This window comes from Trypanosoma brucei, chromosome 10 (genome assembly GCF_000002445.2).
Source record: "Trypanosoma brucei brucei TREU927 chromosome 10, whole genome shotgun sequence".
Taxonomy (NCBI): domain Eukaryota; phylum Euglenozoa; class Kinetoplastea; order Trypanosomatida; family Trypanosomatidae; genus Trypanosoma; species Trypanosoma brucei.
Window position 1 is genome coordinate 1,207,001 of NC_007283.1, and position 14,760 is coordinate 1,221,760.

The following is a 14,760-nucleotide window of genomic DNA, read 5'->3' on the forward strand; positions in this document are numbered from 1 at the left end:
CACAGCTATCCCCAAAGGCAGAGAAATATAGTATTACAGTGCTAGCAAACGTTATCACGCGTAGGTCGTGCGACATGCATGCGGCACACATCCACGAAAGAAACCCCAGGAAGTCAGAAAAGTGAACAGGAAATTCGTTGGGGCACACAATCGGACGGGTAAAGCAACAGAGAGAAATGAAAGCTAGGGCAACTCACAAAGGGAGTTCCGCCCGCACAAATAGTGGGCTTTAAAGCAACATCCCACCCTCATTCAACAGTACAGTGGCGATTGCCTAGAGGTTTTCACATACTGCAAGTATTACCGCTTGAGGAATTGCTGAATGGTCGATGCGAACTCAGCCCTTTGTGTGGTTGGAACGGGGTCTCTGAGTAATGCGGCACCGTCGGAGTTAACAGTAGTTTCCTGCGCCCTTGAGTACGACATTACATCTACTAACCCAGAACAGCCCCTTGAATCTCCACAACCGCCTCCCAACGTCAAATTCTTCACACGTGACACGCCATCATCAACCGCAACGCTGACACTTCTGGAGCAACGACCTTCACTTTCCACACGTTGTTGCCTTGCCCCTAGCGAGTAACCCGCTATTCTTGAAAGTTGCCTTTCGATTTCCTTTACCTGCTCGTGCAGTACGTGGATTTCAACCCGGGGAACCAGCTGCTTTTCAACAAGCGCCAGCCGTTCTGCTGAAAGCATGCACTCGGCTGTTAATCGGTGCATGTCAGCCAACCGATCCACATTCAGCAATCTAATCCCCTTCGCCATGTATTTGCTATAACCTTCCATCAAGCCTAGAAGTTCCCTCCGCAGCCCAACCCCCATCCGATGCAACTCCTCTTTAACACGCGCAACTTCTCTATTCATGGATTCAAGCCAGCTCACACGCAGGGAGTCTAGTTCCTGCTCCATCTGTTCCACAGTTGTTCGCACTACTCGCTCCTGAAAGGATAACATATCCGCTGACAGGCGACCCTTCATCTCCCGGAGGTTCTTTGAGCTTGTCGCTATGGCTATGTCGTTCACATTTTTAAGGCTCGTCACATACGAGCGGAGGGAACTCTCTGCAGCAACAAGTATGTGCTCCTTCGTGCGAAACGAAATCTGCTCCATCTTCTCCTGGTCACACGTGAGGGGTTCGCCTTGAACACGTTGAACCTGCTGCTCCGCAGGAACAGAAAAGGGAGCAGAGCGTAGCTCTTTTTTAAACAGATCCGTTTCATTGGCATGAGCTACAAGCAGTCGTATGACATCAATTAGGTCCGAAGAGCACGTGTTAGAGTCCAGCAGATGCTCAAACCTCCGGTTCAGGGCCTCCGTCACCATAGTGGATACTGCACAACGTTCCTTTTTTCTTTTGGTTCGATTTGATGGTCCACCGTTGTATCAGGTTAGTTTCAGAAGAGGAAGCAACCGAATTATTCTCAAGGAAGAAAATAGCAGCAGCAATCACGTAAATGTAAAATCACAGGAATGCAACTGAACAACTGATACTTACCTCCGTGTTTGTCCCTTTCTCATCCAACAGCCCTAAACAAAGCGTGCTTCCCCCTTCCTTTAATAAACGAAACGTCTTTCCCCATCTCCATCCCAGGCACATTTAAAAAATAATAACAGATTTGCGTTGTAGAACAACCATTTCAAACACTTTCCGGAACCTTTCCCCAACGCCGGTCAGATCACCAGCGAGTGCAAAACCCTCAGAGGAGACGAGGCCCTTTGCAATAAGGGTAAATGGCTCGTCCCTCTCCAATATCATCTCAAGTACAAATAACAACCCCCTCTCCGTTACCTTCGTGTCGCTAATGTCGAGTAGTTCCACCTGCGCAGGCACTGCTGAAAAACGAATGACTTGAGACAAAAATATGACGACTTCATCGTTGATGCGGTTGTTCCCGGCAGCTCGAATGGTTCTTACATGGGGTAGCTGGCCGTTCGCCAGCGCTAATGCAGCAGGAAAGGGTGGAACACCACCAATATCGATGTCGGATTCTTCTGATGTGAGAATTCGCATCAATTCCCCCCTTTCATGATGAGTCGCTCCAGACGCAAAAAGGTTGAACATACTATCGACTAGCTTTTGGGCTCTCGTGGTGGCCTTTGACAGGGTTTCAAGTTGTGCGCCTTCCTCTGCGATCCGCATACGCGTAGCGCCCGCCATGCGCTGGAGCTCTGACATGGTCTTTCGTGTCCCATCACTATACATCGGTATCCCACGGGAGATGGCACCCTCCTTCTTCGTTTCGCTCGATCACGCCGCCCACAATACACACACACACTCAGTTTACTCCTCGTTTGGTTTGCACTCAGTTTGGGATACCTGAACTGTGGCGTGATAAACGCACACCGAGCGGCAAAGTTTGTATACACCGACTTTTATGAACGTTTTAACTGATTGAGGCGACAGCCACGGTTTCTCACTCACTTGGTAACGAACAAATAAACCCCGTCCAAACTATGGTAGAAATGAAGAAATGGTGGGAGAAACTCACAAAAAGTACGGTGAGCGTTACGGTAAGAACTCTACGGCACCTCGGATGGCAGGGGGATTCACGTCATAGCTAGCGTGTCATTCTGCAAGGCAAGAATCAACAATCTGTGCGGGCAAAAGTATGGGCTTTATGGGCCAATAAACTACTGGACGTAATTCTGCCGACCCTAGCCTCGTTATCGGTAATGATTACGCATGTACCAAGATGTTAGCGGTGAATAACCTCAGAATTTTCCGAATATGAGGAGTATCGTCAACACCGCCACTATTATTATTATTATCTTTTTTTTTTGGGGGGGGGTCTAGAAGAGGACGGCGGTGCACACGGCGAGGCAAAATACGACCGTCCTTTTGCATCCACACTATCGTTAACGAAACCATTATAAATAACATCCCTCTGATAAGAATTGCTTCAAGAAAAAGAGGCAAACACAAAGCACCTGAAGGATCGGCCAGGTTCACTTGACGCAAAGGTAACTTCGCTGCTTGCAAACTAAGCGAGTTAATAGCAACGACATTTTCGCGATCGCTGCAAACGAAAGAATTAGGGCCGCGAGCGCTTCCGTTTTTTTCTCGAAGACGCGGATACTGAAGTTGCGCTACGACTCACCACCTCTTTCAGGTACACTTTCAGATAATCTAGTCGAATGGTCTCTGTAGACCCCGTGGCGTCCGTCAGTTCTAAGATAGGGTCCTTCAGGAGTATCGTCCACATTCCATCCTTCACACGGTAAACCGGGTACAAAACTTCCTCGTCCAGAACATCACAGGGGGTTGTGGCTACAGTGTGCGTCACCTCTGAAGGCGGTAAGGGGAACTCCATTTCCGCAGGCCTCGTGCTGAGCGTGGGAGCGTCAATCGAACTGAGACCAGATTCACCTCCAAGAGTGGCGTGACCCACAAGTGACGGTGCCGACGTGCGCACGCGCACTTGTGAGCGGACGGGCGCTTCCGCCAGCGTCCGGTCCATGGCAATATCAAATATTTCCCAGAGTTGCTGTTTCTGCCCTTCAGTGAGGAGGCAGTCGGACTCCAGTTCGGCCAACGTCGCCCCAAGTGCCACACCCAGCAGGCTCTCACGGTACATTTGCGCAGTTAGGGCAGACCCACCAAAAGCGGCGCTCCACTCTTATTTCCTAAGAAACCGTTTTTAAAACGTATCCCACGAGAACAAAAGGGGGAAGAGGTCCGGCAAAATGGTAAGGTGAGGGAGAGAAGAAAGTTACAGAAAAACACGACCCGATGCAAACTCTTATCGACTGAAAATGACACGGTGCATAAGAAAGAGGGAGGTAAAGCAACAGGGAAAGACAGCACTCAAGTCGAACCGTATCCCCTTCTGCGATCCTTGTCTCCTTTTTTCTCGCCTTCATTCGCCGCCACGTAAGTACGCACACTCGTCGACATCCGCACCCCCTACAAACCTAAGTCAAGCGCACATGATCACTGTAAACCGTATGCCTTCTTTACGAACAGAAGCCGTTCAAGCACCACTTTCGACTCTTTTTCAGCACTCGCCTCATCTGGCAAAACCACCGCACCACTGCTCAAACACTGTAAAAGATTCTGCTGGGCTTCGTTACGAACGTTGAGTGTCACACATGCCCACAAAGTTTGCAGGAGTGTTATCCCATCAAGTGCATCACGGTGCACGGACAGCAACTGCGTACAGACGTGCACGAGTTCGTCGCTCCTCTCCTGCACGACAGCGAAGCTCGTCAAGATCCCGGCGGCGTCAACGGGACTGACGTACCCGCCTTGTTTCACGATAGACACGAAGCGCGACGCTAACAATGGAAAGAGCTCACCGTCGAAAAGGTCGAAGGAAGCGAGGGAGCTCAATGTTTGGTTGATCTCATCAGGTCGGAAATCAGCAACAACCTTACAAGCGCGTTCAGCAAGTGTCCCAAGTACCTCCTCGGCGGGTACATTAGCGCGGTAAAAGGCATCACACGTCTTCGCAATAGAATTCGAGTCAAATGTATTGCCAATAGCCACAATCCGCTCACCACACGCCGTAAAAAGAGGTGATGGGGCTCGTCCGGCCTTTGCGAGGCACGAAACGAGGGATGCCATCAGTGGCGCCGGTAACTCCGCTAGTTCTCCGAGCAAGCGTTGCTCAAGCGCGGTGAATAATGCGTCGTCCACGAAACCGATTTCCGCAAACCCATCAAGGATGGTGACAGCCACTAGCGGTGGTCCTTGTGATGCTTGTCGTTCTGCTTGATCACGTAACGTAAGGAATAGGTCTCTGTGAAAATACCGCACACGGGAAAGGGCGTGTGCCACGTTCGCCGTATGCGCTACGAACGTGCGTGGGTCCTTCATCACAACGGCCGCCCTGTCGCAGATAACTTTATAGAATTCCTCGTGATGCACCTGCGCTCTGCCATAGGCGTTGATAAGAACTGCACACGAAACTGTGTCGAGAGTTGCTGCGAGTGTAATGAGCCTGCGTATGTACGTGAAAAGGACCTCGTACAGATGTGGTGAACGCAAAATCAAACAAGAGTGAGCAATGCGGGCTAGAGATGGTGCGTCCATCACCCCCACTGCCTCAGGTGTCAGGCTTAATCCCACGACGGCACCGAACGGCTGGCCTTTGGTTGGCGATATTCGCAGCTGTGTAGCCGCGTGGCATATTTTTCCCGCCACAACTGGAGTCCACGCCGAGTGGATGTCATCGAGTGACTCATTTTCAAACAACTGCCTCCCGTGGAGAATGAGGTCTTGTTTACGCTCAGATGTACCCAACTGGTGTTGCACCTTTTCTACTGATGAGACGAAAGCCTCAGTTGAGATTAACCGCGGCGCTGGGCAACAACATGATCCCCCTATTGCTAGTGAATAACGCCGGATCATTAGTTTCTATTGTCGCGGACGGCGCTCTTCTAACAATCGAACAAATCACCTATGAGATACCAATAATATATATATATATATATATCAAAAAAGCAGTGAACCCGGGGAGAATATGCAGTGCACAGAAGCGCAGGAGGAAGGAAAACAACCAATGAAAAATGCTAACACAACGGTGCGACCGCTAGTTACCTCCAAATACCTAGAGTACAAACATAGGTAAAATATGTAGCGGGGCAAATCAGGACCGGCGACCACGCACTAAAGTGTACCGCCTGGGATTACAAACACATTGATACATCCCAAAAACCAGAGGGTTGATAACTCTACTGCAGCAATTGTCGAGTGCATCTATCGATAGCAAGAAGCATTTGGTCACTCCCTCTTCCCAAACTTGTAACGAAACTCTTTTTTTTGCTCTATCTGGTTTAACTCCGTTATGTGGCTTCAGGATGTAATACCTGTTTATTATATGAGGCCGACAGTCTTCAAATATTGTCTAGTTTCATAGCTACCATAGCCGTCACTTTGTGAGTCGTAACCTGTGACGGAAGCGCTGGTCTCACCGAATTCATCCTTGTCTGGTTGATTCCAACCACGAGAAGAGTTCCAACCTTTCACCGACTGTAATTCCTCGCCACAACTGACTCCTCCAGTCACGGAGCTCCCAACAACGGGACCAGAACCTGAAGTACCAGTGTGCGGTGGTATAAATTCTTCTTCTCGTCTGGTGACGTGTGAAGCGTCCACTTTACGGCTGCTTGGTACGATACGCTTGCGCGCCCTCTGGTGATGATGTTTTTCCTCTGAAGGAGCAGAGCTAAACAATGAAGACGTCACATGACGCGCACCATAATCAAGACGGGAGGCAGACGAAGTCGAGCTGCGCGCGGTGGGCCGCGCCGTTGGTTTGGGATCATCTTGATTAACACTAACATTCATACTCGCCGAGTGTCCCGTAGCAACAGAAGTGGAGGTGATAGCCGAACGGTTTGGTGTCGGTAGCTTACCGCGCAGCGACGACAATAGAGGGTTTTCTCCACGCACGCCGCGGGTGGCACTACTGTGGCGAGAGCCAGCGGAAGGATCCCACGGAGCTGCGGACTCCGAGGAGCGATTCATCATGCTCTGCCGAGACACATCAGAATCCCCCGGTGGCGGTGTGCAGGAGCGCGATACTTCCCCCTGATGTTGTGCAGTGGAAGGTTGGCGCTCCGTAACCACGGCATCCTCCCTGTGCTCACCCGCCCTACCACGCACACTGCTAGAGGTGACGGGGGCGTCTACAGCTGTCAGGGGTGCCCCTACAGAAGCAGAGAGTGCGGTGTGTACCGGAGCGCTCTGACTGGCGTCCTCGGAATCATGCTTCGTAGTTGAAGCATTTAGATGAGGAAGCGCAGAAATGGCCATGTAAAGTTGCTGTAGTGATAGCGCCATCGACTGCAACTGAATTTGGAACGCCTGTTGCTGCTGGTACAGCAGCTGCAACATTAGTCGGTCTTCCTGCGTAAAGGAGCCCCCACCACTCACAGTGCTTTCCGCGGGACGTCCTGCTATGTGGAACAGCTGCCGAGCTGAGAAAGGTGCGGTTGGTGTAGAGAAGATATTCGAGACTCCCCCCTGGAAGGGTGCCTGCATCCCGCTCATAAGAAACAGGGTACTGAGATGATGACCCGAGACCTTGGAAAGTTAAAATGAATAGTAAAAAAAAATGGGAAAAAAACAGGCAAACAGTGGGGAACAGCACTCAGAGTCCTATCCGTAGAAACAGCTAGTGTCCACTTAGAAGTCTCATCAAGGCGTAAAAACACACATTCACGTACGCGCAGGGCATGCAACAACAAAGCGACTAAAGAAAACAATACAAAAAAGGGTTAGATTCCTCCCTCCCCCCAAACTTTGTAGCAGCTGATTAAACGTTGTGGCAAACGGTAGTGGGAAGTTAGCCACAACTCGGTTTCGTTACTAGCTCCTCAGCGTTAGAAATAAAGAATACAGTTCATGTAAAGGTAAGCTCATTCCTTTATCGGTAAGATGGTAATGGCATGCACGAAGTGACCAAAATACCACCTATCCTCAGTATATCCTGAAGTAAATAATCCACAACGACGGTATTTTAAAAAACAACATAACGACCAACTAAAGGGAGCTCGACAACAGTATGTTATTGAGTGGACAGACGGGGGTGCATCCACCACTTACCCGCCAACTTGCAACATTGAAAAAGGCGGCGTGATTTCCGTGCGTTTCAAGCACCAGTAACACATGTGGAAATCACCTTTTAGTACGTTAAAGGCAAGGTATTCCACAAGCAGCAACCACCTCACAGCCCTTCCAGCGTGAAACCAGACCGGGTGACCCGCAGGAATTGGCAACAAGATGCGGTCACCACCACGACACAACAAAACAGGTCCGTGGGGCGGTGCACATATCAATCTACTAGCATGGTGGTGACTGAGTGAGGGTTGCGGTCAAAATTGCAACAACACTGCCTACCGAGAAGCGGCAGAAGCGTTTCGAACCCATTAGAAGTTACATAAGCACATTTCCCCCTTCTTAGTGTCAATAAAATGGCAGATATGATGCGTGGCGGCAACGTCACAGGCAGACAGGCTAATAGTTCAGTTCAAAACAAACAACGAAAGGAAATGGCATTCGACGACGTTGGGCCACCCCGCTGCCAGGAGGTGGCAAACAAAGAGCACAAAGGAAGATTTGGCGTTCTCTAAACCAGAACAGGTGTTTACCGACCCATCTCCGCCTCTCCCTTGTGCTTTTTAGAAAGCCGATGAATCCCCTCCACATGGCTGTCCCCATCGACGCCGGTTGTTTCACCAATCAACAACTTCGCTTCATTAAGATCCTGTTCCTCCACAGGAAGAGACGACAGCAATTCTGCTTCCGACACACCTTGCATAGACTGCTGCTCCTCCACAGACAGACCAAATATCCTGGCTGCATCCTCATAGCAGTTTGTTTCCCGCTGAAGTGCAATCATCAAGTGTTTTAACGCCGTAATGTTAGGCACACTTCTCGTCAAGTGATATTTCGTGTACACATACGGTGTCCGGTAGATCACATGGTGCCGCAACAAACCTCGATACAATTCCATCCATGACGCACATGCCATTGGAGTGGCCATAAAATCCGTACAAGGTTCCCGGTCGTCACCGGGGTCTTCCCGTGGTTCGGACGACACCTTCGAAAAGACACTCATATCCAACATGGCGTGGCGGGCAATCATGGCGGCATCGAAACCAAACTGCGCAGCCTTACGCCTGCCGTCACCCCTAGATGATATAGATCCATTAAGAACGAAACAGACCTTTGAAAACAACTTGTGACTACGGAGTTGGCTGATTGTTGCCGCAGCTCGCTCATAGTGTGGGGGTGAATCGGGCAGTTGATCAGGCGTGCGGGCATGCAAAGTTATTGCATGAACACGATCGGGGCCTACCCCCTCCATCACAGATAGTAGCATTTGCGCCGTAGCATCAGCCGTATCAAGAAGCCGGGTTTTAAAACTAATGGGAACCCGTCGGCGACGGGCCACGACTTTCTCGGGGCTGTTAACCGCCTCATCAACAGCGACAAGTATAGCCGCAGCTCGCGCAGGGTCCCGCATGAGTGCCGCACCCATTCCATTGTCAACACTAAACTTTTTGGGACACCCCATGTTTACGTCGATGCCATCCACGTCGTCTACGCATAGCAGCGCTGCACGCGCACCAATGGCCGGTTCGGCCACACCCAACTGCAGCACAACCGGCGCCCCCTCCCCTTGCGAGTTGCATCCACCACGCGCCACTGTAGCGAAGGCAATGCTTCGCTTGAACTTATTCTTATATGGTTCATACGAAACAAACTCAACCATGGAACAGGGGCAGCCAGTGTACGTACGGACCTCCCGCTTGCAGCGAATCAGTTTGGAGGCCACCACCTCCTCAGAAAACACAATGTCAGCCCCCTGCGCTGCACAGAAAACTCGGAAACCGACGGTCCCAACACGCACCATTGGGGCAAGAATTGTTTTCCCATTGAAAATGGACATCCCTCCTCGATCACAACGGCCCCGGACCGTTTCACAAACCCCCTACTGAAAGAGGAATGCGAAACTCAGCGCAGAGGGAGCAACTTGCGGCCTTCAAATATCAAGGGAACACAAATCAGGGTAAAGGAAAGGGCAAGGCAAGGGAGGGAATAATAACGTAAACACAGTAAAATTCCGCTGACGAGGGAAGCGGAAAAGCACGTAAGCAAAAAAAGATATATATATATATATTATATGTACAGCTAGCTGACCTTGCTGCCGTTGAGGCTAAGGGTTAAAGGAAAAAATGGTTGTTAAAACTAAACGGTAGACGAAGAGATACTAGTAGATAACGCGCGTTCACAAGAAAAAAACCCAGGTGGATTCCACAATTATTACCAGTGAACACAGCCCGAAGGACCGCCACGGAACAAAAACATATAATTAAATGACTATCCCCTACCATACATCTAGACACCCAGTTGCTAATTGCTCTTCTGTGAAGAGAAAAAAAAAATGCACATTGTCACCTTCCGCTCCATCCCCCCCCCCCATTCCCTATGTTGCCTATTCGATATCTACTCCGCGTTCAGGTACACCGCGAACTCATGAAAGTCTCGGTCAAACTCCGCCTCGATCTCCGCAAAGGTGTACGCCGGGCCTTCATCGGCTGCCGGCTCATCTGTCCAGTCAGGGTGCATGACTAACCACGGACGGTTGTGAATGTAAAACCACTGCTGGCACATTGGGCACTTGTTCTTGCTGTACCCTTTCATCATCATGTAGTAGGTCGACTGTGGCACATGAGGAGCACAATTTCCAAAGCACATCACGATCTGCTGATCTCCAGGATTGCCCACAGCCTCTACACGGATAGGGCGTTCTTCGCTTCCAATTGGAGGTTCGTATAGGTGGTTCACGGCAACGTAGGGTCGTTCGTTCCACTCCTCTCGGTCGTGCTCCTCGAGGATAAGAGTATCATCCGCCTCGAACAAGTGCCAAACCTTCGCGGGCTCCTGCCAGTAGAGACGCCCGGACCCCGTTACAACATCATCATAAACGGGGAGCGCTTGGTCCATCAGTTTGCTCATAAAGGGACTCTTACGCCATGTGTCGGGTGGCTGCTGGAACTCATTAAGGTTATGCGGCTGGACTGGGTACGGTTTGTCTTGATACGGTGTAGGTCCAGTGTTACCGCCGGAGAGAGCCGTTCTGGTGGCAGCAAGAAACGAAACCGAAGATTTGCGTAACATGTCAGCCACACAACACTTTCTTTTATGCTTATTAACCTATTTATTTCTTGCGAAGACCACACAAGGTGCAGTGAACAGGAAATAGTGAATGAAAAAGGAAGAATTTAAGCCATTGAGTGGGAAGAGGGTGGTACATAGGGGTGGCATGCGCCCACTGCACGCCGCACCCCACACGAATAATTGGCATCCGAACGTACGCTAACACTACCACTTCTGCTTCCCATTCACACCACTATATGTGTAAAGGGCCATAATCGAATGTTCCCGCTATGAAAATCAAATGCCGGTTAAAAGAAAAGCTCGGGAAAGCAAAAGTGGATGAGCAAGCATATTCGAGTGTGTGTGTGTGTGTGAATGTTAGCCAGAGTGAGGAGATGTAAGAAGGAAAAAAGACAAGGACTGGGGGGAAGCACTACTCTATTGGTCGCTCCTATATCCACAGTACATAAAAATGATAAAGCGAAGAGTCAAGACAAACAGAGGGAGAAACCAGTAAACATCAGAGGAGGGCCGATTGAGGCCTCTTGTTTCCCTTTTGCTTTCATTCAAGTATTTTGCTGATGTTGCCTACTTTACTTTTCGCGGAAACCGTTGGAGGTAAAGTGCGCTAACACTGGAGATTGTGTGTTTACAACATTTGTAGAACACGCTAAACTGCTGTTGATTTTCTCCACAATCTGAATAGTAAACAAGAGAAAACGGCGTGTACGCGTGTGTGCAGATAAAAAATATTGATGAAAGATTGAACAATGGAAAATGCTTTATGCGAAGCCGTTTTCACACTGCAATCCCCTGTGTATCAGTATACACTCATAAGCGGGACCATATACATAATTGTATGTTACACAGTATGCATACACAGGTCGTTTCACGCAGGGCGGATAATCGTGCGGCTCACGGGCTTCTTCGTTCAAAAAGTGGCTCACGCATACGCGACGGTGGTGGGAAGGGGAAGAAAATGGGGAGGCACCTGTACTTAGTATTTCATAATTATTGGATCTACGCCCTGCCAAATGCCTGCAACATACCGAGGCTTGTTGTGTTGTCATTAGCAATCCTTATCTGGCCACCCCCGCCACCACCACCTACTCTACCACTCACACGGGAACCAAAGCCCTCACATCGGTTTCCAAATGTGTTTCCGTGCGATGGCCGTGAAGAGGCGCTGTGAGAGCTTGCCTGCGTCCCCGAAAAGGTGATTCCCATGGGATTTGCTGTTCGCTGCTGTCGCTGCTGCGCCCCTCGTTGCTGCCTCGCGATCGCGGGTGGGGCACGCGGCTGCCTATTATTTGGACAGGGTTCCTTGGCGCACGGCTCCCCCCACATAGCAGCACTGGTCTGACGCGCCTGTCGTGCCGCGCGCATTGCCTCAATGAACTCACGGTGTTGTTCACGCCAGCGCGTGCGCGGCACACCCGGAGCAGGTGAAGAAGCACCGGGCGCTGCCTTCTTCCTCCCCTTTGCGGAAGGCGCACCGAAACAGCCGCCACTGTATTGGCCCTCAATCGCCCGCTGCTTGCTGCTATCAAACACCTTGCGCTTGACGTTGCCCTTGCAGACGCTCTCGTGATAAGCAATCCGATCAAACAGGAATTTCCTACCACAGCGAGAACATGGGTGTAAATTCATATTTCCCTCCGGGTGCTCGGATCCGTTGGCAAAAGGATCGTGCTCGTTTAGCGTTCTTGCACCATTTGCGCCATTGCCACAGGCAACACCACCAGCACTACTTTTCGTTCCCTTATGAGGCGTCGGACTTATATTTGGCATGACTGGCATAGGCCCATTGGGGTTGAGTTTCCAGCGCTTGAGGGCTTTCTGGTAGCATTGTGGTACGTGTATACCCAGGGAAGCCGATCCGAACCCCTGTTGACACAAGGGGCAAATGCGAAAGAGAGGCGGCATTGTGCACACAAGAAAAAAACAAGGACGGAATATGAAACTGTAACTAGTAAAGCGAATGACAGTTGTATACTTGTACAGAACCTTCTGATCTCCTTTGCTGGTGGCTGCTCACCAGACGAAACAAGGGACTGGGAAAAGACAACGAATGAAGAGTAAAAGAACATCTGCTTTCTCATGGCCGTCCCTACAAAACAAAAAAAAAACACGGCGGAGGGCAGGGAGAAGTAGCTTCAGGTTCATGTTATCTCGGCGACACAGAGAGGCGGTAAGCACAATCAATGACAAAATCATTATAATCCCCTCCTCCCTCCCTCCCTCCATCAGCCCCCGGAGAGGCTCACAATAGTGTTTAAGAGTTTCTCAGAACCATTTTCATTGCCTGCAGCACATACCACATCTTTAAAATGTCTACCTTCCAACACTCAACGCACTGGAAAACGAAGCCTCACCTCATGAGTAAACAACAAAGTAAAGTCCCGCTCCATAATACAAACCCACTGCACATTCCTTCACACGCCCCGCCTTCCATAGGAGTTTCGTTTGCAGCCAGTAACCCCCAAGAAGAGATAGGACAACGAAGAAATAGCGGGAACCCATAAGTACGTTTGGGTGTGCATGCATAAACTCGTGACATTTGAGTGGCGTGGTAATAGTTTTCTTATTAAGGGGATAGCTGACCTCCGAAGAGGAGACGGCACCGAGTCATCACCTATAGTGAAATGTTTGCTTTTGCCGGCGCGAACGAGGGTCAACCGTGAAAGAAAATCCTGAGGGCATCCCGCCTTCGCCACAGCCGCCCTGAAACATCATGTTCATCATCTGAAAAATGTCGGCTTGACGTGCCGGAAAGTCACTCGTACCCCCAGGACTAGATGCATCATCAAGTTGCCCTGAGTCATACAACCTTTTCTTCTGGGGATCTGAGAGAATGGAAAACGCCTCACCTACTTCCTTGAACATCTTCTCTGCGTGAGCCTTTTCCTCCTCGGTCGCGTGGGCCCACTTATCCGGGTGCCACTGCAAACAACCCTTCTTGTATGCACGTTTAATGGAGGAGTCATCCGACTCTCCCTGCGGCAGACCCAATATTTTGTAATAGTCCTTCCTTTTTGCTCTCTTGGCACTAATCTTCATTTGCTGCGCCTCACCATTGTACGAAGGGTCCATCTCTGCCGCCCTTTGGATATCCCTCAGGGCGTCGTCATAGTTCTCGAGGGCCTCGTGGATACGGCTACGACGGGCGTACAACTTCGCACTTTCCGCGCCGTTTTTGATAGCAAAGTCACAGTCAAGTAAAGCGCTTGAATATTCTTTTAGCTCCATCTTGGCAGCAGCCTGGTTACCCCGTAGAACGGCTGTCATTCGAATGTTTGAGGGATCGACTTCTATTGCAGCCTTGTAACAATTAACGGCAGCGGTGAATCGTTTCTCCTTAAAAGCCGCGTTACCCTCGGTCTTTTGAGACTCCACTGCCCGTATCTTCTTCAAGAGCTCAGTAGCCTTTCGATTGTCGGGATCCAACTCAATCGTGTGACGAAGTATCGACTGTGCGTTATTCAGCCCGCTTTGCCCACTATAGTAACTGGCGAGTGCCCGAACATAAAGATAGTAGGTATCATCAGCGTGTGCACTGGAAAGAGCCGTCAGCGATCGGATAACCCTCTCGGGGTACAGTGAAGCTTGAGACTCGCCCAACATAATGCCGACAATGGCACAGTCCGGGAACAGTTGGGCCGCCTTCACTAACTCACGTTCCGCCGCCAGAAAGTTGCGTTCCTCTAGCAGACGCTGACCAGCTTCAAACCCCCTTTGGCCTTCTTCGGCAGTTCTATGAAGCTCCTGTATCTGCTTTTTGTCTTCCGGAGACGCGCCACAAGCTTCCAGAACCACGAGGGCTTCCTTTAGTTTTTGCGTCGCTTCCCTAAATCTACCCAGATGACAAAGTGCGTTGTGCAGACGCGAGTATCCCTTAACAAATGTCTTATCATTGGCGATTGCTGCTTCAGCATCAAGCACTGCCTTCTGATATTCTTTCATTTTTATGTAAGCTGCACTTCTGTTAGAAAAGAGTGCTGCCTCCTTGGAATTTAACTTAATCGCTTCGGAGTAGAGTTTAACAGCGTTGGCATATGCTTCACTTTTAAACGCCTTGTTTCCTTCCTCGCGTAGCTCCATCCAAGAAGCAACACCATCATCAGGCTCCATCTGCTTAAAGAGTACTA

General features: G+C 50.1%; 9 protein-coding genes across 9 annotated transcripts, besides 2 other annotated features; all 9 read right to left on the reverse strand.

Moving 5' to 3' along the window:
- Positions 1–300: 300 nt before the first annotated feature.
- Tb10.70.2380 (hypothetical protein, conserved) lies at positions 301–1,326 on the reverse strand (the record flags this gene model as incomplete). Its single annotated transcript, XM_817636.1, has 1 exon — positions 301–1,326. One exon carries the CDS (start codon positions 1,324–1,326, stop codon positions 301–303), a length of 1,026 nt encoding a protein of 341 aa, XP_822729.1.
- A 274-nt stretch (positions 1,327–1,600) lies between these two features.
- On the reverse strand, positions 1,601–2,206 carry Tb10.70.2370 (hypothetical protein, conserved; the record flags this gene model as incomplete). Its single annotated transcript, XM_817637.1, has 1 exon — positions 1,601–2,206. One exon carries the CDS (start codon positions 2,204–2,206, stop codon positions 1,601–1,603), a length of 606 nt encoding a protein of 201 aa, XP_822730.1.
- An 829-nt stretch (positions 2,207–3,035) lies between these two features.
- Positions 3,036–3,578, reverse strand: Tb10.70.2360 (hypothetical protein, conserved; the record flags this gene model as incomplete). The annotated part of the gene is made up of 1 exon (XM_817638.1): positions 3,036–3,578. The coding sequence occupies one exon, from the start codon at positions 3,576–3,578 to the stop codon at positions 3,036–3,038; it is 543 nt and encodes a 180-aa protein (XP_822731.1).
- A 356-nt stretch (positions 3,579–3,934) lies between these two features.
- On the reverse strand, positions 3,935–5,353 carry Tb10.70.2350 (hypothetical protein, conserved; the record flags this gene model as incomplete). The annotated part of the gene is made up of 1 exon (XM_817639.1): positions 3,935–5,353. One exon carries the CDS (start codon positions 5,351–5,353, stop codon positions 3,935–3,937), a length of 1,419 nt encoding a protein of 472 aa, XP_822732.1.
- A 65-nt stretch (positions 5,354–5,418) lies between these two features.
- Positions 5,419–5,438: a microsatellite.
- A 380-nt stretch (positions 5,439–5,818) lies between these two features.
- Positions 5,819–6,997, reverse strand: Tb10.70.2340 (hypothetical protein, conserved; the record flags this gene model as incomplete). Its single annotated transcript, XM_817640.1, has 1 exon — positions 5,819–6,997. One exon carries the CDS (start codon positions 6,995–6,997, stop codon positions 5,819–5,821), a length of 1,179 nt encoding a protein of 392 aa, XP_822733.1.
- Positions 6,998–8,093: 1,096 nt separating this feature from the next.
- Positions 8,094–9,401, reverse strand: Tb10.70.2330 (tRNA-dihydrouridine synthase 2, putative; the record flags this gene model as incomplete). The annotated part of the gene is made up of 1 exon (XM_817641.1): positions 8,094–9,401. One exon carries the CDS (start codon positions 9,399–9,401, stop codon positions 8,094–8,096), a length of 1,308 nt encoding a protein of 435 aa, XP_822734.1.
- Positions 9,402–9,608: 207 nt separating this feature from the next.
- Positions 9,609–9,637: a sequence feature (AT_rich).
- Positions 9,638–9,958: 321 nt separating this feature from the next.
- On the reverse strand, positions 9,959–10,633 carry Tb10.70.2320 (hypothetical protein, conserved; the record flags this gene model as incomplete). Its single annotated transcript, XM_817642.1, has 1 exon — positions 9,959–10,633. The coding sequence occupies one exon, from the start codon at positions 10,631–10,633 to the stop codon at positions 9,959–9,961; it is 675 nt and encodes a 224-aa protein (XP_822735.1).
- A 999-nt stretch (positions 10,634–11,632) lies between these two features.
- Tb10.70.2310 (hypothetical protein, conserved) lies at positions 11,633–12,538 on the reverse strand (the record flags this gene model as incomplete). The annotated part of the gene is made up of 1 exon (XM_817643.1): positions 11,633–12,538. One exon carries the CDS (start codon positions 12,536–12,538, stop codon positions 11,633–11,635), a length of 906 nt encoding a protein of 301 aa, XP_822736.1.
- Positions 12,539–13,243: 705 nt separating this feature from the next.
- Positions 13,244–14,743, reverse strand: Tb10.70.2300 (chaperone protein DnaJ; the record flags this gene model as incomplete). The annotated part of the gene is made up of 1 exon (XM_817644.1): positions 13,244–14,743. One exon carries the CDS (start codon positions 14,741–14,743, stop codon positions 13,244–13,246), a length of 1,500 nt encoding a protein of 499 aa, XP_822737.1.
- Between the last annotated feature and the right edge of the window lie 17 nt (positions 14,744–14,760).